This window comes from Capra hircus, chromosome 11 (assembly GCF_001704415.2).
Source record: "Capra hircus breed San Clemente chromosome 11, ASM170441v1, whole genome shotgun sequence".
In the NCBI taxonomy this organism is placed as follows: Eukaryota; Metazoa; Chordata; class Mammalia; order Artiodactyla; family Bovidae; genus Capra; species Capra hircus.
In genome coordinates this window covers 46,236,353-46,258,449 of record NC_030818.1, presented here as the reverse complement: position 1 = coordinate 46,258,449, position 22,097 = coordinate 46,236,353, and the positions used below count along the sequence as shown (strand labels likewise).

The following is a 22,097-nucleotide window of genomic DNA, read 5'->3' as shown; positions in this document are numbered from 1 at the left end:
ATGAATTTTTATACATCTCTGAATGCCCAGTACCTTTGTTGGGAAGAGACTTGCTGTCTAAACTGGGGGCACAAATGAGCTTCCCTCCAATGAAAGACCCACTTTTTGAGTGGGCTCAACAGCAACCACTTATTTACTCTTCCTCTCGGTAACCCCTCAAGATGAATGGAGGTTGAACGATCTCCCAGAAGGGAAACTAGATGGGTTAAATGGTCGAGGGAGAGAGAGAGAGTTAACTCAACAATTCCCTGAGGTTAGGGTGGAAGACAACCCTCCCAGACTTGCAAAACAAGTCCCAGAGGTAATAGAACTCAAACCCAGTACAATTAGGTCAGCACCTGCCTTGGGCCTGCCAAACCTTGCTAAGCCATTTACTCTTTACGTGACTGAGAAGGACAAGGTGGCTATGGGAGTGTTGTCCCAGACTATGGGGACATGGGACAGACCCGTGGCTTATCTCTCGAATCAGCTGGACAATGTTGCGACTGGGTGGCCGGGATGCTTACAGGCAGTTGCTGTGGTTGCCTTACTGGTCCAAGAGACAACCAAGCTAACTTTGGGCCAAGACTGAACGTAAAAGTCCTGCATGAGGTCAACACTCTCCTGCGAGGGGACCCCGATAAATGGCTGTCGACATCCGAGATTACTCAATACCAGGGACTGTTATGTGAGAACCCCCATGTTACTATTGAGCCTTGTCAGGCCCTGAATCCAGCCACTCTCCTTCCTGTGGGAGAAGGTGGGCCTTTACATGATTGCAAAGAAATATGCCAGCAGACTTGACTTGAGAGACCAGCCAATCCCAGACCCAGCCTTGTGAAACAAGGACAACGACTGTCGGGATATGCAGTAGTCATGGAATAAACCATCGGTGAGGCTAGCTCTCTGCTATCACACTGGTCTGCTCAATGGGTCAAACTATATGCTCTAATTCGGGCCCTCCATCTGTCAAAAGGTAAGAAGACAAACAATTACATAGACTCCAGGTATGTTTTTGCTACTTTACATGTACATGGGGCTTTATATAAAGAGAGAGGTCTTCTGACAGCCAACAGAAAGGACATTAAAAATAAAAAAGAAATTCTGACCCTATCAGATGCTGTCTGGGAACCAAAAAGGGTTGCAGTAATACACTGCTGAGGACATCAAAAAAATGATATCCCCTAGGCTTGGGGAAACAGACTGACAGATAAAACCGCTAAACAAGCAGCCGAGGGCTTGAGGGTGACAAGTGAAACCCCTACAAAAGCTCTTGTATTGGCGGAGCTGCCTGAGCTAACACTGGAGCCTCCAAAATACACTGAAGCTCAAAATCAACTAGCCCAAGTGGAAGGGGCCATGAAGACTGAAAAGGGACGGTGGGAATTGCCAAGTGGCAAATTATTGGTACCCAAGGAGCTGGCACCCACTCTGGTAAGCCAAACACACCAAGCATCTAGGCCATGATAAACTGGAAGAGCTGACTTGAAAATATTTCTTGATTCCCCACCTCTCTTCCCTGTGCAGGACAGAATCTCAGAACTGCACTGCATGCTCACAGGTTAATGCTGCCTCTTGGCACTATCTTGGGTGAAGGGTCATTTGTGGAACATTGTTATAGTTGCCTTGATGATTCTGCTTCGTGGACCCTGCATTTTACAATGTATTATGAACTTTGTAACCCAAAGATTGGTGTCGTTCTCCCAAACCGGTGGTCGGAGAGCCAGGGTGCAATATATCCCTATGAATGATGCTCATACTATGAGTTAAGAGCATCATGAGGCGGGAATGAAGGAGGAAACAGAACAGGTTCTATCTTGGGCCAGACTGGGCTATATGCCCAGTAGTTATGGAAATGACATACCAACTGGAAAACCAGGCCCCCAGGGCTCTCTGTCACTAAAATAATACCCTAATTATCTGTGTAACCGAATAGAATAATGGATTCTATTATGCTTATTGGGGTATGACCACAACTGATAGGCCTATTGATAATTGTCCACTGTTAACTACCTAGGCTTAAGGCATATGAATCACTGGATTAACTTTGACTGTCAGGGATTTTGGGGGGGGGGGGGTGGGTTTGTGCATGTACACTTAGGGTATATAAGGTTTTCCCCCAAACTGGTCAGGGTCCTTGGCTAAGAGGAGACTCTGCCTTGGGCCCCCTGGTGTAATAAACTGCACTCCACTATCTGCATTGTCCTTCTGAGTGAGTTTGTTTCCCAGAACGCATGGCCATAACACTATTAAGAAACGAAAGGAGGTTAATGAGTAGCTCCCATGTTCTTCTGCCATTGGTACACAGTTAGAGAAGAAAGGGCAGGAAGGCATCTGATGGGGCTGTTTCTTATTCACTGACTTCACTGGGGCTCGTTTCAGCTTCGTAGATTTGCCGAAATGAAAACTCTGTGTGTTTCCTTTTTCCGTGACATTTTGTCATTCCAACTGGTTTCCCAGGATAGGGGAAGGTGCAGATAAACCATCCAGGGTGGGCAGCCGACTCTAAGGTATTCCGAGAGCCGACTTTATTCCGATAAAAGATGAAGGGCAGACATTTCCCTTTCTCCTGGGCAGCCAGTGTGGAAAGTTTCTTCTTCTAGGAGGTAAGAGAAATGAATTAGACAGTACGGACTTTGGGATGGAGAAAACTCAGTGTGTGTGCTCTTGCAGCAAATCCTTCCACTCAATACTTTCAGGCAGATGGATGCTCCTGTTATATTAGCCAAAATTAGAATTTGTGGAGCGTCTGGGTAAAGAATCTGCCTGCCATGCAGGAGACACAAGAGACACAGGTTCGATCCCTGAGTTGGAAAGATTCCCTGGAGAAGGGCATAGCAACCCATTCCAGATCCTTGCCTGGAGAATCCTGTGGATGGAGGACCCTGGCAGGCTACAGTCCATGGGGTCGCAAAGAGTCAGACACAACTGAAGCAACTGAGCACAGCACAGCACAAAGAGGCATTGAGGACTTTGACTTTCCACTTGGGTGGCCGAGGGCAAAGGAAATTGGCTGAAACCCTCACCTTCAGCTGCAGGGATGGCTTGTTGTGTCCTTTGTTTTTGTCACAGCAGAGACACAGCTCGCCTTTAGAGACGGCTAGAAGAATGGGGCTTCCTTGGTTCTCATGAGCTGGCTTCACACAGGAGGCTAATACAAAGAAGATTTCTGGAAAATGATAGGGGAATAGGTTAGTCCTTGGCATAGGGAAGAGGCCCTCTTGTCTTCTGGGGTTTGGGGCAAGATGTGAACAACCTTTCCCTTCATGTCTGTGAGTGGCTCAGTTGTGTCCGACTCTTTGTGACCCCATGGATTGTAGCCCGCCAGGCTCCTCTGTCCATGGGATTCTCCAGGCAAGAATACTGCAGTGGGTTGCCGATCCTGTCTCCAGGGGATCTTCCTGAGTCAGAGATCAAACCCAGGTCTCGTGCACTGCAGGCAGATTCTCTACCATCTGAGCCACCAGGGAAGCCAGGGAAGCCCTTGACTCTGGGTCAAAGACCCCCTCATTCACTCTGGTCAAGCTGCCCCTTCTTCCACAGCCTGGGTCTTTCTTTCAGAAGGAGAAACCTCCCAGAAAGACATCCCTCAAGACTAGTCATCATTACAGACTTGTCATCTAATTGCTAGCAATCCTAGTGGTTCCTGGACCCTTTCGCCTTGCTCCCCTCCACCGTCTGGAACTGCAGGAGTGATGCAGCCTGAGCTGAGCCCCTCACAGGAAGATCGTCCCCTGATGGCAGGGACAGAAAACATGACACCCCTGAGTCACCTGGGACTATGTAAGTCCTATCTGGAACTGCTCTGAGGATCTTGGAGTCCAGGACCAAAACTTTTTGATCCCCGTCATGGATGATGAATTTCTCCGGGCCTTTGGGCTTCACTCTTGGACCTAGATCAAATTAACCAGATAGTAACATTTCACACTGAGCAGAAAAATTTGATCTTCTGTCCCTGTGTGTGTGTGTTAGCTGCTCAGTCATGTCCAACTCTTTGCGACCCCATGGACTCACCAGGCTCTTCTGTCCATGGAATTCTCCAAGCAAAAATACGGGAGTGGATTGCTATTCCCTTCTCCAGGGGATCCTCCCAACCCTGGGATCAAACCCAGGTCTGCTGCATTGCAGGCAGACTCTTTACCATCTGAGCCATCTAGCCCTTGGTTGATGGTCCTGGCCCCCTACCCTGCCTGTGAACTCGGCCATCGCCATCACAGCCTCCTGAAGATTTCTCCCATCCCAGGCTGTCTGCCTTGCTCCAAACAAGCAACTTAGGATGTATGTAAGCATCTGGGCTCTGATTCTTTTTTTTTTTTTTTTTTTCATTTTTTGGCTGCACCATAGGACATGTGGGATTTTAGTTCCCTGACCAGGGATTGAACCTACACCTCCTGCATTAGAAGGGCAGAGTCCTAACCACTGGACCATGTCTCTGATTCTGAGACATGAGTTCAAATCCAAGATCCGCCACTTACTACTTTAGGACTTGTTGTTTAATCGTTAAGTCGTGTCTGACTCTTTGCCACCCCATGGACTGTAGACTGCCAGGCTCCTCTGTCCAGGGGAATTGCCAGCCAAAAACACTGGAGTGGGTTGCCACTTTCTTCACCAGGGGATCTTCCCGGACCCAGGGAGGGAACTCACACCTCCTGCATTGGCAGCTGGATTGTTTACCGTTGAACCACCAGGGAAGACATACTTTAGGACTTAGAAGTTACTAAGTCTCTCTAAACCTCAATTTCCTCATATGTGAAATGAGGGGAAGTGGTAGTAACAGCGCCTACTTGGGGTCTTGAGAGAATTAAAATGCTTAATGAGATGAATAAGAATTAGCCAGGTATCAGCTTCAGAAATCACTCAGTACTAGTGAATCATTCTTCTTCTTAATCCTCTTTCCTGCATCTTCTCACTGTGGGCATCACACCACCAGCACTGCCTGGGCTGGGACAAACCCCTACTGAGTCGATGCGCAGACAGTGGCAGAGCAGGAGGTGAGATGTGGAGGTAGGAAGCACCCAGAAGCACAGCTTCATAAAAGATTGAGCTGGCTTTGCCAGGTTCCCACGAGAAGCTACAGGGTTTGTGCCTGGCTTTGGAGGAACCCCCCTGAACAGTCAGGACCTGACACAAGAATACCAGAGTACTTCCCAGGGCCTGGCTCCTGGAGACACATTCGGGCCATTCCCTCCTAGAGGTGCGGCCACACAGGGAGTCTTCCCTACTGGGCCTTGGACAGGGCAGGTGACCCAGCCCTCCCTGGTAGGATGAAGGGCAGGAGCCCACATGTGGGCCAGCAACCATCAGGGATGGGTGGCTGTGAAATGTCCAGGGTGATAACACAGTAGCCACCAAACCAGGTGACCGTGTAATATAATTATCCACCCTAGGCAATTATAACCAGAGATGAAATCTGAAGTCTCATTCTCATCCTCTGCAATCAGCACAGGTTGCTGACTGGTCTCAGCTTGGGATGTCCTTCTGGTCTCCTGCCCGTGAGTGGGGAGGGCTCCTGCTGGGTCTCCTGCCGCCTCCTCCAGAAAGCCCTCCTAAGCCCCTCTGTGGGGCCCACTTCCTCTCTGGACCACACAGCTCTTTGTACCCATCCCTGAAGCATAGGTATTGGTGTCCTTGCCCCATTTCCCTGCAGCATTGTAAGCCCCCTGGGAGCAATTCCCCTGCCTAATTCACCCACTATCCTCAGCCCCAGCCTAGAGCCCCCCAAATCATGGACATTTGATCGAAAAGATGACTGGCCCAGGCAAGACCCTAAGAGGCTCCATAGTGGTGTAGGGTCAGATGGGCCCTGCTCAGGTTAGAATGTCCTAGGCAGCATTTCTGGGCCCTGGACATTCTGAGTTCATGGTTTGGATGCATGTTGATTCAGAATCATTAAACTAGATTAACTCTCAGCCTTTCAATGTGTCAAATGTTAACCAGACCTACAGACTCGGCCTTTCAGTGCTGTTGATGCTACTGGTCTGAGGACCACGCTTCAAGTATCACTGTCTAAGGCAGCATTCTCAGTCTTGGCTATACAGCAGAAATCACTGGTGGGTGATCTTTTAAGACCATAGATGTCTAAGCCCCAGCCCCCTGAGATTCTGATTCAACTGGTCCAGGGTGAGACCCAGACATACTATATAGGTTGCATTCCTAGCATTAATACTGGGCTTTATTTTTTCTAACCTTTTCAGTATTTCCTAAATCTAGTCTTCTTTTCCTTCTGTTTACCTCGTATCATACCCTTGCTTGGGCCCCCGTCATCTCACAACAAAGCTTGGATAGAATCCTCTTAACCTATGTTTCTCACATTATGAAAAAACTGAAAAGTGAAATGAAAGTCACTCAGTCGTGCCAGACTCTTTGCGACCCCGTGGACCGTAGCCCACCAGGCTCCTCTGTCCAGGATTTCCCAGGCAAGAGTACTGGAGTTGCCATGCCCTCCTCCAGGGGATCTGTCCAACCCAGGGATCGAATCTGTGTCTCCTGCACTGGCACTGATTCTTCACCACTAGTGCCACCTGGGAAGGTCATGTAGAACCTTTAGATTCCAGCATCTGTCGCTTACTATTTGTGTCACCTGGCGCAGGTAACCTGCCACCGTTCCTCAGTCTCTGCCCGTGGAATTGAGGATGTTAACCATTTCCTCACGGGGTTCTGGGAGGTTCACAGGGTAGCTTGTGAGAAGGGTTTTAGCTTAGTGGAGCCACCATGGCCTTCAGGGGTGTGGGTTCCAGGGCGCCCCCTGCTGGCCATGTCTCTGATTTTCATAAACACAGTGAGGACGGACTTCAGCGTTTCCAGGCTCCTGGCCATGATCAGAGGGACCACCAGCCTCAAAACCTTTCTTCTCTTGTGCCCCTCAGCTGCTGCATATTACCTGCACCTCAGAAACCAACTTGGGCTCATCTTTCTTTTTTGGTAAATTTATTTATTTTTAATTGGAGGATAATTGCTTTACAATATTGTATTGGTTTCTGCCATACATCAACGCCATACATGTTATCAGCCCTCCTGAGATTTGCTTCTACGAAGATAAAGCCTCAGCTCCATCCCAGCACCCAGTCTCTGATTCTCCCACTCCCCTGAGAGCCCAGCAGCTCATCCCCCATCCACACCCTCACCCTTTACCACACTCATCAGTTCACCCAGGGGCCTTACCTGCATGGGCAGAACTCACGGAGGTGAGGCTGGGGCCGGGCTCCAAGGCATCTCTGTCTGGGTCTGGGATCAGAGACAGGGAGGTTAGCACAGGCAATTGAAATTTTCAGGAGCATCAGGGGCCATTGACTGTCTTACTACTTTTGCATGTGTTTTGAGAAACACTGACGCAGAGAAATAATGATGACATTATAAATAGCTTCCTTGGTCCAAAATGGTGGAGGTGAAGATTAAATAGTTTCGGGGAGGGAGGGGCTTCTGGTGTGGTGCTGTGGATAAGAATCTGCCTGCCAGGGCAGGGGACATGGATTCGATCCCGGGTCCAGGAAGTTTCCATGTCCTGCGGAGCAGCTAAGCACCTGAGCCACAATTACTGAACCCATGTGCTCTAGAGCCCGTGCTCTGCAACAAGACAAGCCACCACAGTGAGAACCCCACACGCCGCAACGAAGAGTAGCCCCTGCTTGCTGCAACTGAAGAAAACCTGCACACAGCAACTAACACCCGGCACAGCCAAAAATAAACAATTTTTTAAAAAGGAAATAGTTTCTGAATGCAGAACTTCCTAGAGCCCACACTTATTAGAAACACATGCACTGCATTCTTCCAGTGGAGACAATATAACTTGCCCACATTACTCTGAGAATCATCTGGAGGATTTTCCTTCATGAAACATCATTTGAGAAATTCCTGAATGAAGTGTCTGGTCATAAACCATACAACTCTTGCACACTGAGAACACATAGAACCTGCTGCTGCTGCTGCTGCTTCTAAGTCACTTCAGTCGTGTCCGACTCCTTGCGACCCCATAGACGACAGCCCACCAGGCTCCCCCATCCCTGGGATTCTCCAGGCAACAATACTGGAGTGGGTTGCCATTTCTTCCTTCTCCAATGCATGCAGTCATGTCTGACTCTGGGCAACCCTATGGAGAGCAGCCAACCCGGCTCTTCCATCCACAGGATTCTGCAGGCAAGAATACTGGCGTGGGCTGCCATTTCCTTCTCCAGAAGAGGAAAAACCGAACCCTGTGCTCTGGTGTGAAGGTGTCACCCCGTCTTTGCTTTGCTGCTCCTCTGCCATCTGAGACAGTTCTGCCTCCACCCCTTTGACCATCATCCTCCCGTCCGTCCCTCCAGCTCTAACAGTCTCGGCTTCTGAGAAGTGGGAGGGGAAGGCTGGGGGGAGAGATGGCTCAGACAGAAGCCTCTCCAGTTCTGTGTGGGGACAGGAGACATGCCTTCACCTCTTGTGCAGCTACAGACAGAGGCAGGGCCAGGATGTGGTCTCAGGGTCGCAGTCTGAAGCTCCCTGGCATTCGGAGACTATGGTATCTGGTGTCTGTGCCTTCCAGAGTCTGCTCCCCACTGTCTTGGGGACAGAATGGGCAGGGTGGCCTCCACATGACCCATGTTACAGGAGCAGGGCTGGTGCCAAACTGCTCTATTGTCACTGTTAGCAGGTCTACATCCACCAGACCAACATCCTGATTCTTGGTTTTGCAACTCTGAACACTGTGTGTGGGTTGGAAATGCCAGGATTTGGTTTCTGGTGTGTTACAGACCTCTCCGTCCACAGTCTGTGCATTAGACAGCCATTTGGGTCAATAGCCTCCCCTTCTTGTTCCTGTGGAGCCGATATGCAAGTGCCTTCCTCCAGCAGGTACTCAGAAGCCCTGAGCTGGGGTCCCTTTTCCAACCCAGACTCAGAGAACCCCTTCCATCACATGGCTTTCTCCTCTGCCTGGGCCAGTGGGGAGGAAGAAGATTTCTTTGGAGGATTCAAAACCGTTCAGGTGGTGGGGCTTCCCTGATGGCCCTGCCCGCCAATATGGGAGACCTGGGTTCAATCACTAGGCTGGGAAGATTCTCCCATGCCGCAGAGCAACTAAGCCCATGTGCCACGACTACCGAGACCAAGAGCTGCAACTACTAAAGCCGAAGAGCCCTAGAGCCTGTGCTGCGCAGCAAGGGAAGCCACTGCAGTGAAAACCCATGTGCCTCAGCTGCAGAGTAGCCCCTGCTCACCGCAGCTGGAGAAAAGCCCATGCAGTAATGAAGACCCAGTACAGCCAAAAATAAATATTTTTTTTAAAAAAATCCAGGTATTGAATCAGGACTTTGCACCCCAACTCTTTGGGTGAAGATTTAGCTACCATCTGGTGCACCTGGACACGTGGGGCAAAGCTTCATTCTCCCTTCAAGGATTTCTCTTGTATAATTCGTTTTCCAAGGAATTTCTCAAAACTCACATACCAGGCAAGGTCAACAGGAAGAAGCTGGGTCTGGGCCCAGCACCTCTAAAGGTCCCTCTTTAGGAGTTACTCTTTGGCCCTGGTGTGGATTTTTAAAATAAGAATCTTACCTTCTGAGGAGCACTGAGGTTCCTCTCTTTCCCAGTCTTCACAGTCCATTTTCATACCTGGATTCTCCTCCAAAACAGACATTTTCAGTGTGAGGAAATGACTCAACAGGAGGCTGGGATAAAGGGTAGGACCTGAGTAGACAGGGAGAAAACTGGTAATGGCATCTTCTGACCCTAGAAGACCTTGCTGAATGCCTGTAAGTGTCCATCAGGCTGCAGGCCTTGCTCTCTACCTGGAAACGTTTGCTGCATCCAGGAAGTCTTCCCAGGGCTGGGCCATCCTTCTTTGATGTTTGCTTCTCCAAAGCGATATTTTTGAAACATATCATTTTTATGATCTTGACAACATTTTAGCAAAATGAAACAGAAAATTCAAAGTATATTGTTTTACAGTATGGAGGTTCCTTTCAAAACTAAAAATAGAGCTACCACATGACCCCGAATCCCACTACTGGGTGTATATCCAGATAAAAACATGATCCAAAAGGATACATGCACCCCAACATTCACTGAAGAAGTGTACAATAGTGAGGACATGGAAGCAACCTAAATGTCCATCAACAGAGGAATGGATAAAGAAGATATGGTGTGTATATACAATGAAATATTGTCCAGCCACTAGAAAGAATGAAATTCATTTGCAGCAACATGGATGGATCTAGAGATTGTCATACTGAGTGAAGTTAAGTCAGACAGAGAAGGAGCAGTATCATATGACATCCCTTATATAGGGAATCTAAAGAGAAATGATACAAATGAAGCTATTTACAAAGCAGAAAGAGACTCACAGACTTAGAGAATAAACTTCCGGTTGCAGAGGGGAAAGGATGGAAAGAAGGGATAGTTAGGGAGTTTGGGATAGACATGTACACACTGCTATATTTCAAATGGATAACCAACAAGGACCAACTATACAGCACAGAGAATTCTGCTCATGGGGCAACTTGGATGCAAGGGGAGTTTGGGGGATAATGGATGCATGTGTGTGTATGGCTGAGTCCCTTTGCTGTTCACCTGAAACTATGACATCATTGTTTGTTAATAAGCCATACCCCAATACAAAATAAAAAATTAGAAGTATATTTTTCTAATCCCAGGACTGGAGAAAGACAGCCCACAGGCCAAATCTGTCCTACCACCTGGTTTTAAATAAAGTTTTATTGGAGCACAATCATGTCTGTGTTTACGTGTTGTCTATGGCTGTTCTCTGGCTGCAACAGCAGAGATGAGTCATTGAAAGAGAGTCAAAGAAAGGCTCTACTGCTTACTGTCCCAATCTTCATAGAAAAACTTTGCCAACCCCCTGGTAGAGTCTAGTCAGCAAAGAAAGGCCATTTCTTTGCAGCCTCTTGTCATGGAAAACAGAGCCTCCAGAGATCCCAAGGAGCTCAACTCCTGATGTCTTGGGGCAAGGCTGACTCAGAATCCCCTCACAGAACAGGCTTGGAGGAGAGACGTTTTCAAATTCCTTCCAACGGTACATATCACCTCTCACCCGATTCACAAAGCCCATTTCCCAACATAAGTTCAGAGCAATACAGTGAGGGAAGCGTGGCAAGAATTGTTCATTCCCAATTTCAGATGAAAAACCTGAAGGTAGGTGACATCTCAAGGCTGACACCACTTTTAAGGTTGCAGAGATGGAAGTTTCATGTGAAAACCCAATCCTTGGAGAAAGGCTTAGGAAAAAGACAAAGAGAACCTAGATGGTTTTATAAGTAAAAATGCCTAGGAAGAGCTCCAGGGCTTGTCAGTAGGACAGTGAGCAAAGGAGAGGATGACCACCGGGCAGTTCTGGGGGGTGGGGAGAACTGATGGCTCTTTAAGGGCACAGATATCTACTACTTGATCCTCAGTAGGTCCTTGTTTGCATCCCCTGAATTCACAAAGCACACCTGCCTTTGCAGTTTGAGGGACAAATCAAGGGACAGAGAGGATTGGTGGCACTTGAGAAGGCAGGAAAATTGGCATTCATAGGAGGACATCAGAACAAAAGATAAAAATGTAGGTATCCAAATACGTGAAGATGCTGCTGGTGACCCGAAGGATGCCCACAGGCTGGAGGATCTAAGGATGTCCCTGTGAGCTGTCTATGGAATTTGCCACCTATATCAAGGTAAATGCACGTGGCCTCCACAGAGCTTCCTAAAGAGGCAGTGCATTCAGCCATTGACAGTCATCTCTCCAGCTCAGATCGCTGGATATTTTGGGTTCCAAAATATCTTTCTGAAGACCAGCACTTTCCAGACTCGAATGAGTCTTCTCAGCCCTTAGAGAAGAGGCTGGCATTATCATAGTTTGCAGGTTTCCTAAGTTCAGGGATAGCCCGGCCCTGGAGCAATGCCTGCTTATTGGTAGTCCTCCTAAAAGGCTTCCAGCTGCTTTGGGGGCTGAGAGCAAGGTGGTCTAGGCAGGTCTCAGAGAGAATATTTAGAAATTCAGGAGATCCATGGAGGGGCAGGCTTCTGTTAGGGAAATAGAAGGCAGGCACCAGTTGCTGCTGGGCTTTTCCATCTATATCAGGTGGTTCCTCAAGCCAGAGGTAAGGACCACGTGGGCTTCCTAGAGGCTCAGTGGTAAAGAATCTGCCTGCCAATGCAGGAGATACAGATTCAGTCCCTGGGTTGGGATGATCCCCTAGAGAAGGAAATGGCAACCCACTCCAGTATTCTTGCCTAGGAAATCCCATGGACAAAGGAGCCCAGTGGGCTACAATCCATGCGGTCACAAAGACTTGGGCATGACTGAGCGAATAAACAGCAACAGCAAAGGACCACTTACCTGGGTCAGGGATCCCCGAAGTCTGTGGCTCTGTTTTGGGCCCCTGGAGCACTGTTGTCTTATACTCTGGAGGGACCAGGCGTGATCCTCACTTTGAGTAATCAGTTTGGAAGCCTATATGCAAATGCAGCATCTCTCTAGCGAGTCATTGATGGCATCTGAGGTTATTGGTTCATCACTCATTGCCTGCCATCTTTCATACCAAAGGTATAAAGGAATTCCTGTGGGTAGTATCACATTGCCAAGGGTCGTGTTACATCCACTCAACACATTTCACGGTGCTTGAGATAGACTGCATGGGTGCCCATCCAGTCTGACAACAGTGGTATAGGAAAGAGATGTAAATGGAAGGAAAGAGGAGACACAGGTTGGGCAGACAGCCTGGGAGGTGCAGGAAAGTCCCCAAATTCATGGTGTTCAGGCAGGTGTTGTTGTTGTTCAGTAGCTCAGCTGTGTCTGACTCTTTGCGACCCTATGGACTGTAGCACACCAGGCTTCCCTGTCCTTCACCATCTCCCAGAGCTTGCTCAAACTCATGTCCATTGAGTCAGTAATGCCATCCACATCTCGTCCTCTGTCATCCCCTTCTCCTCCTGCCCCCAATCCCTCCCAGCATCAGGGTCTTTTCTAATGAGTCGGCTCTTCGCATCAGGTGGCCAAAGTATTGCATCAGTCCTTCCAATGAATATTCAGGAGTGATTGCTGGGGCACCCATATTTCAGAGAAATATGTTCTTCTTTCTTCTGACCTTCCAGTGCACTCCTGGATGCCACTGACACCTCCCTCCACCTCTTCTCTGTCACACCTCTTTCTTCAGTGATAACACGCAAAGCATCCTCAAGGGACCTTCCTTTTTTAAAAAACAGTGTTTTATTGGAGTGTTTTTAGTAATTATGAAAACATAGGTACCTTCTAAAATAGAAACCTATTATAAAAATCTATTATTGAGTTAACACTGGAAGTAAACTGTATGTTGATCCATTTCCTTCCTTCACAATAGTCTATGAATATTCTTTTCTTTCTGAGACTATAATAAACTTGTATTAATATGTTTATGTCTTTCATTTCACATTTTAGTATTTTTGGTTTACTCTTAATGATAAGTATAGATTCAGAGGTTAACATTTACCTAAGATACATATTTTTCAATCTAGAAGTAAATATCTAATAAAGGTACTCAGTTCAGATGTTTGATTTTTTTAATTAGGTTTAATATTTTTAATAGTTTTCAATATCATTGTATAAAGGGGTGAAAGACTTGTTAATTGAAGTCAGATAATTTCCCCACGCATTACTATTGAACCCTGCCTTCTTTACTTCATCCATCTCTTAGATTTCATAAAATCTGTAAGAAGCAGTAACTTTTAGCAGATTTACCTCCTCCTGTTCCCTGGTAGATCTGTTCAGGAGTACTGTCATCATTGTTTTTAGCCACTAAGTCGTGTCCGGCTCTTTGCAAGCACATTTCAGAAACATGAGGTCCCTTACCCAAGACCACACGCTGGAGTCCCATTGCCCCCGTGAAGCACTGACCACACCCTCTCCCCAACAGGGTCCCAGAGGCTCAGAGCTGTCTCAGACTCTGACTGCCTTCTTGTCGCTGAAGAGACCTTGTGAGAGGGGGTGACGGGTGTGGGGACCGGTGACACAGACTGACATAGTGGTGCAGTGAGGGGTGGCTGAGTATATAGGTCATCAGAATAAACTCTGAGAACATGGGGGAAACTCCTAGCTTTTCATTTGTGGAGAGAAAATGAAAATTTAAGGTAACATCATCATATATAGGTGATGCTAGTGGTATAGAACCCGCCTGCCAGTGTGGGAGACATAAGAGACATGGGCTCCATCGCTGGTTTGGGAAGATCCCCTGGAGGAGGGCATGGCAACCCACTCCAGTATTCTTGCCTGGAAAATCCCATGGACAGAGGAGCCTGGTGGCTACAGTCCATGGCGTTGCAAAGGGTCGGACACGACTGAGCGACTAATGCTTTCACTTTCTTTTTTTTCTTCAGGTGCTAAACTGGCTACTGAAGGTACACTAGGAATTGGTCCACGATTGCCTTTGCTCCCAGGATGCTCACAGTACAGGAAGTGCCAGGCAAGGGGAACAGGAGAGAAGGGCATTTTCAGCAGAGAAAGTGGCGAAGGCAAGGCCCAGGGGCACAGGAGAAGATGTTCTGCTCTGGGCATGGCCAGCCCTTCTGTGTGGCTGGACCTTGGCATCAGGTTGGCGGGAGATGAGGTCAAAGAATTTGCACAGAACAAGCTGGGCACAGATGCCACACAATGCTCTTGGGTTTGGGGTCCTTAGGCAAGAAGGAGTTCCTTCAAGTTTTCCTTTTATACTGCTCTCTTTCACACAGTGTGAAAGCCGCATCTGGGCAGAGAAGGGCTGAACTGGGAGCTAAGCCAGAAAGAAGAAGCCAAGGATGACATAGGATGGACAAACAAAGTCCTATTGTATAGCATAGGGAACTATATTCAATATCCTGGTATGAATCATAATGGAAAAAATATGAAAAAGAATACATATATGTATAACTCATCACTTTGCTGTACAGTATAAATGAACATAATATTGTAAATCAACTACGGTTGTTGTATAGTCACCAAGTTGTGTCCAGCTATTTTGCAACCCACATGGACTGTAGCCCACCAGGCTTCTCTGTTCATGGGATTCTCCAGACAAGAATACTGGAGTGAGTTGCCATGCCCTCTTCCAGGGGATCTTGCCAACAAAGGGATCAAACCTGTGTCTGCTGCCCCACTTTTGAAGAGCCAGGAGAAAAACAGGGCACTGCACATGCCCCGCTGCACACAACACCTCCTCAGGGGCGGGCAAAGCACTTAAGTCACCCCTTGGCCTTACCTCTGGACACACCCCTTCCTTCACCCCAGGTAAGGAACTAGCCCACCCTTCTTAGGGAGCAACTAAGCAAGGAAACTTGTTCTCACTGCCCCCCGTTGAAGCAGGGGCCTCAGTAAAGACTTGCCTGAATTTCTTGTCTGGCTTCTAGTCAATATCTATTGTTTAAGGAGGCCAAGAGCCCCAGTCAGTAGCATCCTGGGGCAACCCCACTCCCTGTGTTTGGCTGTGTGAAATGTCTTCATTGATTCTCCATTGTGATTGCAAGGACAACTCTGTAAGAATTAATGTATCTGGAAGGTGTTGGGGACCCAAGCCAAATTCAAATACTTCCAGGTCCAGAGTTTACAATCATGCAAATCAGGGCAGAAAAGAACTTTTAAAAAGCCCAGAAATTACACCCTATGTGAGAAAACAAAGAGGACTGGGAGGTAATGGAATTTTTTTTTTTTTCCCACTGTGTTGTTTCCATATTTTCTCAATGAGCCTTAAAATGCTTTTAAGATAAGGAAACCAAAAAACCATTGTACTTATGAGAAGTCAGGGTCATGAAGAAGGGGGGACTATCTTCAAGGTATTTTGCCATTTCATTTAAATGAATGTGTATTAACAGAAGCTGTAGTAATAAGACCAGAGAGACACCACTGTTGCAAAATCACGGAAACCCACATCACACTGCCTCTTGGCCTCCCAGGCCAATGTCACAACAGAAAACACATGTTGTGGTTGTCTGTGTGTCACAAATTGCAATGACGTGGTGGGAAAAGACAAACAAAAAGCCCTCTTATTGACTCACAGCAGCTGACACAGATAGCCCACATGGTTCCACCATGCTGGTTGTAAAAGGCAGGGAGGGACAGGCAGCTTCTGTGACCACAACAGGAAGGACCTTATACCTTTAATGAATGACATCAAATTATCCACCCCCATTTGCAAAGCACTTGCTACTCATTATCTTATCTGACCTCTGAGGAGGCAAGATGGATATTATTATATCTAACAAAGGAATTGTATACAAAATGATAAAGAAGAAAAGCTAAATATGGAAGTTTTCTGTGATGATTCTAAGATCCAGTTACAATGGCAGAGGGTTATTAACACACCACATCCACCAAGCAGTTCTCTGCCACACAAGCTAGGTGTACCACAATCCAATTCAATTCTAACACTATCTCCCCAAGACAGCATGAGACTCCACAGGTTAAGGGCTCCGTCCTACAAGGTGCTCCCACTACACTTCAGACACCAGTCACAAGTTGTAGGTCCCCCTCACCCACCACTTCTGTTCAGCTTGGCTATAAATCGGTGGTTCCCAAGACCACCTCCTTGGGTTTGGTTTGATTAATCTGTTAGAGTGGCTCACAGAACTCAGAGAAACATTTACGTTTGTTGTTGTTGTTCATTCACTAAGTCGTGTCCAGCTCTTCACAACTCCATGGACCGCAGCACTGTGAAGGCTCCTCTGTCCTTCACTGTCTCCCAGAGTTTGCTCAAACTCATGTCCATTGAGTTGGTGATGCTATCTACCCATCTCATCCTCTGCTGCCCACTTCTCCTTTTGCCTTCAATCTTTGCAGCATCAGGGTCTTTTCCAATGAGTCGGCTCTTCACATCAGGTGACCAAAGTATTGGAGCTTCAGCTACAATATCAGTCCTTCCAGTGAATATTCAGGTTGATTTCCTTTAGGATTGAATGGTTTGTTCTCCTTACAGTCCAAGGGACTCTCAAGAGTCTTCTCCAGCACCACAATTCAAAAGCATACTTACGTTTACCAGCTTATCACCGGATATCATACCTGGAGATTGTCAACTGAGTGAAGTTAAGTCACACAGTGTGTGTCGTATGTCATACACATATGACATCCCTTATGTGTAGAATCTAACAAGAAATGATACTAATGAACTTAATTACAAAGCAGAAACAGACACCCAGACTTAGAGAACAAACTTAGGGTAGCCGGGGAGAAGGATGGAGGGAAAGAATAGTTAGGGAGTTTGGGCTGGACATGTACACACTGCTATATTTTAAATGGATGATTAACAAGGTCCTACTGTATAGCACAGGGAACTCTGCTCAGTGCTATGTGGCAGCCTGGTTGGGAGGGGACTTTAGGGGAGAATGGACACATATATATGTGTAGCGGAGTCCCTTCACTGTTCATATGAAACTACCCCCACATGGTTAGTCAGCTCTACTCCAATATAAAAGTTAAAAAAAATAAAATACATGATAAAGGATACAGATGAGCAGCCAGGTGAAGAGATACATAGGGTGAGTTCTGGGAGGGTCCCGAGTTCAGGAGCTTCCATTCCCATGGAGTTGGAGTGCATCACCCTCCTGGTGTAGACGTGTTCACACACCAGGAAGCCCCCTAAATGCTGTACTGTTGGTATTTTATGGCTCCTTCCTTACATGGACATGATCAATTTCTAATTCCATTTTCAGCCTCTCCCCCCTCTCTGGAGGATGGGGGTGGAACTGAAGTTCATAGCCTCTAATTATGGTTTGGTCTTTCTGGTGACCAGTGCTCATTGGAAAGCTCCCCCACCCGCCACCAGAGTCGCCTCAATAGAGCAATAAGATGCTCTTTATTTTTTTGAAATCTTGAATCTTATCTTATCACTTAGGAATGTACAAAGGTTTTAGGAGCTCTGTACTCGGAATTGGAGGCAGAGAGCAGTGTAAATATTTCCCATTATCTCAAATTTTCCAACATAGTAAGACAAATCGCCAAATTTTTTTAAAATGGGCAAAAGATTTGAACAAAAGTCATCTACAAAATGAGATATGTGAATGGTCCAAATGCATAAGAACAAACACTCAACACTGTTAGTCATCAGGAAAAAAAAATTAGAACACAATGAGATGCCTCTATATATAGTCTAATATTAAATAAAACAGATTTGGCAAAGATGTGAGCAACTGAAACGTTCACAAATTCCAGGAAGGGGAAAAAAAATGGTATCAGCATTATAAATAACTCTGGCAGCTTCTTACAAACTGCTAAACATATGCTTACCATGTGACCCAGCCATTCCAGTCCTAGCTACTTAAACAAGAGAAATGAAAACATAACTCCCCACAAAGACCTGCACGTGGATGTTCATAATAGCTCTATGCACAATTGTCAAAAATGGTAAACAAATCAAACATCCATCAGGAGTCAAACGAATATGTAAATTATGGTATATCCTTACAATGGAAAACTATTCAACAGTAGAAAGGAACTAACTGTTGACAAACACCAAAACCTGGGAAAATCTCAGAAAACATTAGGCCATGCAAAAGAAGCCAGCCACAAAGGACAATACATGTAGAATTCCATTCACAAGAAATTAGTGAGTGAAAGTCACTCAATCATGTCCAGCTCTTTGTGACCCTGTGGACCATACAGTCCATGGAATTCTCCAGGCCAGAATACTGGAGGGGGTAGCCGTTCCCTCTCCAGGGGATCTTCCCAACCCAGGGATCAAACCCAGGTCTTCCACATTGCAGGCATATTCTTTACCAGCTGAGCCACCAGGGAAGAATGAAATTAGAGAGGGAGCCAATTGAAGTTACAATGATAGATAGTAGATAAGTCATTGACCGGGGTGGAGAGGGGGTTGGGGATGGGAGGCTAGCTGCAAAGAGGCATAAGGGAATTTTAGGAGGAGAGGTACATATTCTATGATTTGGTTGAGGTATTCACTTCACAAGTCTTTTTATTTGTCAAAACTCATCAAGGTATACATTTACAAATGGATTTTTAGGGGATGGTGATTGCAGCCATGAAATCAAAAGACGCTTACTCCTTGGAAGAAATGTTATGACCAACCTAGATAGTATATTCAAAAGCAGAGACATCACTTTGCTGACTAAGGTCCATCTAGTCAAGGCTATGGTTTTTCCAGTGGTCATGTATGGATGTGAGAGTTGGACTGTGAAGAAGGCTGAGCGCCGAAGAATTGATGCTTTTGAACTGTGTTGTTGAAGACTCTTGAGAGTCCCTTGGACTGCAAGGAGATCCAACCGGTACATTCTGAAGGAGATCAGCCCTGGGATTTCTTTGGAAGGAACGATGCTAAAGCTGAAACTGCCGTACTTTGGCCACCTCATGTGAAGAGCTGACTCATTGGAAAAGACTCTGATGCTGGGAGGGATTGGGGGCAGGAGGAAAAGGGGATGACAGAGGACGAGATGGCTGGATGGCATCACAGACCTGATGGACGTGAGTCTGAGTGAACTCCAGGAGCTGGTGATGGACAGGGAGGCCTGGCGTGCTGTGATTCATGGGGTCGCAAAGAGTCAGACACAACTGAGCGACTGAACTGAACTGAACTGAACAGGTGGTTCCAGGTTAAGACTTTGCCTTCCAGTGCAGGGGGTAAGGGTTCAATCACTGGTCAGGGAGCTAAGATCCCACATACCTTGCAACAGAAAAACCAGAACATAAAACAGAAACAATATTGTAACAAATTCAATGTGTGCTAAGTCATTTCCGAGGTGTCCAACTCTTTGCAAACTCCAGGCTCTTCTGTCTATGGGATTCTCCAGGCAAGAATACTGGAATAGGTTGCCATTTCCTCCTCCAGGCAACCTTCCCAACCCAGGGATTGAACCCGTGTCTCTTACATCTCCTGTATGGCAGGCGGGTTCTTTACCACTAGCGCCACCTGGGAGACTCTAAAAATGGCCCACATCAAAAAAATCTTTTAAAAATGAACTTTTATTGTATGTAGATTATAATTTTAGTAAGGTTGATTTTTAAAAGAAAATAATATAACCAAGTGTGACCTCATTTAGGCAAAAAAAAAAATTTATGTATGTATAAATGCAAAAGATGTCAACCAAAGAAAGTACTTCAGATCAGTGCATTTGGGAGTGAGGAGGTATAAGCCAGGACGTCGACATTTTCTTCTACAAAGTCTGTGCTAAAAACAACTAGCTTATGGGATTTGTCCAGGAAACACCAGAGGCAGATGAGATTCAAGTCCAGGCTTTCTGATTCCATCAGTCGGAATGACCCAGGTCTCAAGAGGGGGCTCAGAAGGAAGACATTCTCCACCATCTGTTGCTCAGTTTGACGGCACACAAATGTCACTTAGGAAAGTTCTAATCATGGAAAACATTGCTCAGTTTCAGTGGAAACAGTGCTGTAGATACTGATTTCAAGCGTTAAATATTTATGTCATTGTTACTAATAATGTCTTCTCGGAAATAGAAAGAGCTGTGTCTCTGCTTCCACATCCTCAGGGGTCACTTGGCACAGACAGGATTCACAGATTCACCTGTCAGTGCTCTCCGCCAGGTCCACAGCTTAGCCCCTCCTGGTACCATCAGGAATGGTTCTCCAAACATTCCATAATGCTACAGCCCAGACCTCAAAAACTTCTGCACTTTACTTCCAAAAATATGAATCACCACAAAGTTTATATCAAGCATCTTGTGTGTGTGTGTGTGTGTGTGCTCAGACATGCTGGGCTCTTCTCAACCCCATGAACTGTGGCCTGCCAGGGTCCTCCGTCCATGAAATTTCCCAGACAAGAGTACTGGAGTGGGCAGCTGTTTCCTTCTCCAGAGGATCTTCAGGAATGGAGCCTACATCTCCTGCACCGCAGGCGGATTCTTTACCAACTGAGCCACATGCAGAGCATCAGCCATTTTTAGTGCCCTCAAACTGAGCGCGTCTAAAAATCTGTTATTTTAGAACAGTGTCAGATACAGATAGCCCTGTTTAAGAAGCAATGAATAGAGCTGAAAAACAAATGCCAATTTTCTCTTAAAACACTTTTGTGGTAAGGGGGTGTTTTTTTGTTTTTGTTTTCCTCCCTATTTCTCTGCTGAGTTTAGCTTTGCTAAAAAATCTGTAATAGATCCTAGACTGGCAAGCTCTGAGGCACTTCCCTTGAACTGAGGGTACATGACCACTAGGTGGCGAGAGAGAGCGAGTTCCTTGAGGCTCGGGCGCGGGCGCGGGCGTGGGGGCGGGGGTGGTGCAGCTTGCGTGGATGTAGACTGCTGCGCTGCTCCTCACAAAGAAGTGACTGGGTCTTTCTGACCCACACATTCCTTGGAAGCATAAAATCTGTTTGTTAAAACCTCCATAACATGCCTATCTAATGATGAAAACATTATATAGACTTCAGAAGAAAACTGTGGCAAACTCGTTTTAAAAAATGTTTCCTGATATAAGGTGCTGAAGGCAGACACTTCTCCAGCAAAGCAGTGGTTTATGGCTTGGCTTTGCCTGCAAACGCCGTCTTCGTAAATCAGCCTGGAACCCAGACAACACGCAGCACACCCTTCAACTGCTATATAATGCGGAGGAATTGTCTCTCTCATTGCTTCCTGCTGGCTTTTCTCTCTGTGAAGAGAAACAGCTGATAGGATGGCAATGAGCCCAAACCTGGGAAGAGGGTGCCTTGGTGGCAAGGTACAATTTGAAAATTTAGCTAAGGATTGTCACATACTTTCACCCACTTCACAATTTTTTCTGCCTTTTCTCATCTCTTTTATACAAACCCCTCCACATGTTAAATGAAAGCGGATCAGTTGTGTGTGACTCTGCAACTCCATGGACTAGCTCACCAGGCTCCTCTGTCCATGGACTTCTCCAGGCAGGAATACTTGAGTGGGTTGCTATTCCCTTCTCCACTGATCGAACCCAGGTCTTTTGAAATGCAGGCAGATTCTTTACCATCTGAGCCACATTATTCCTGACCTGCCTTCCAAAACTACCCCAGAAAAAACTGGTTTGTGGACTTAAAGAGAGCCAGGTGACAGTATCAATGAGAAAATTTTCTATGATATTTCCAACAGTAAACTTGATTCCACATGAGATTTGTCTGACCCAAACCTACACCCACTCTATGTCAAAGAGTCAGACAACCTTCCCACCAGGCCAGACTGGGGGCAGTGGCGGGGGAGAGGGCGTCCAGAGAGAGCCCCCTTCTCCAGGCTGAG

General features: G+C 46.6%; 1 protein-coding gene across 4 annotated transcripts; it reads right to left on the bottom strand.

Moving 5' to 3' along the window:
• IL37 (interleukin 37) lies at positions 972–12,369 on the bottom strand. Of its 4 annotated transcripts, none has more exons than XM_005686669.2 (6): positions 12,286–12,369; positions 9,505–9,636; positions 7,141–7,203; positions 3,753–3,872; positions 3,006–3,148; positions 972–2,578 (listed from the first exon to the last, which is right to left on the bottom strand). In XM_005686669.2, the coding sequence occupies exons 2-6, from the start codon at positions 9,584–9,586 to the stop codon at positions 2,330–2,332; spliced, it is 657 nt and encodes a 218-aa protein (XP_005686726.2). In that variant the 5' UTR covers positions 9,587–9,636; positions 12,286–12,369; the 3' UTR covers positions 972–2,329. The 4 variants fall into 4 exon arrangements, with proteins under 4 accessions (XP_005686726.2, XP_005686724.2, XP_005686725.2 ...); XM_005686667.3 differs by lacking the exon at positions 12,286–12,369 and adding an exon at positions 9,738–9,831; XM_005686668.3 differs by lacking the exon at positions 12,286–12,369 and adding an exon at positions 9,738–9,831 and having other exon boundaries at positions 2,152–2,575.